General features: G+C 63.9%; 1 protein-coding gene across 1 annotated transcript in view; it reads left to right on the plus strand.

Moving 5' to 3' along the window:
• LOC104073931 (FH1/FH2 domain-containing protein 1-like) overlaps nt 1-570 on the plus strand; it is a gene marked incomplete at both ends in the record, with an annotated part of 4,471 nt that overhangs the window by 478 nt on the left and 3,423 nt on the right. Inside the window, one exon of the mRNA XM_009573874.1 lies at nt 1-565. This exon is cut by the window's left edge and continues 11 nt beyond it. Coding sequence (XP_009572169.1) covers nt 1-565 — 565 coding nt within the window. The remainder of the gene's footprint in view (nt 566-570) is intronic.

Raw genomic sequence — 570 nt, forward strand, 5'->3', positions numbered from 1 at the left:
ACTCCTGCAGCACCATCTCCTCCGACACCAAGTTTATGCTGGACATGCTTTACGCCAAGGGCTCCTCAGAGCCGGGGAGGGAGAAGGTCTTCCCCGAGGTCCTGTCGTCCCCCCTGGTCCAGGGTGAGGTGGTGATGGACGCCGAGGGAGGTGGCAGCCGGGAGCAGGAGGGCACCCGGCTCCATGGCAGGGCTCCGGACGGGCCGGTGGCCAGCGCCCACGCCAAGCTGGCACGTGCCATATCCAGCGTAGATGCCGAGACCCACACGCAGAAGCTGGAGAACACCGGGATGATGCCCATCAAGAAGGACATGGAGCTGACGTGGGAGCGCCTGGAGGCCAGCCCCGTGCAGCTAAAGATCAAGGACCTGGACTTCACTGATCTGGGGGAAGAAGAAGACTTTGATATCCTGGACATGGGGCCCATGGCCAACGGCTCCTTCCTCCCTCCTGGCATCGAAGCAACGAGTGCTGGAGCTCTCATGGTTCCCCCTCCACCTCCACCTCCTGCCATCCCTGGCTACCCACCACCTCCACCTCCACCTCCAGCCATCCCTGGCCGCCCGCCAA

This window comes from Fulmarus glacialis, unplaced genomic scaffold (genome assembly GCF_000690835.1).
Source record: "Fulmarus glacialis isolate BGI_N327 unplaced genomic scaffold, ASM69083v1 scaffold18393, whole genome shotgun sequence".
Lineage (NCBI taxonomy): Eukaryota > Metazoa > Chordata > Aves > Procellariiformes > Procellariidae > Fulmarus > Fulmarus glacialis.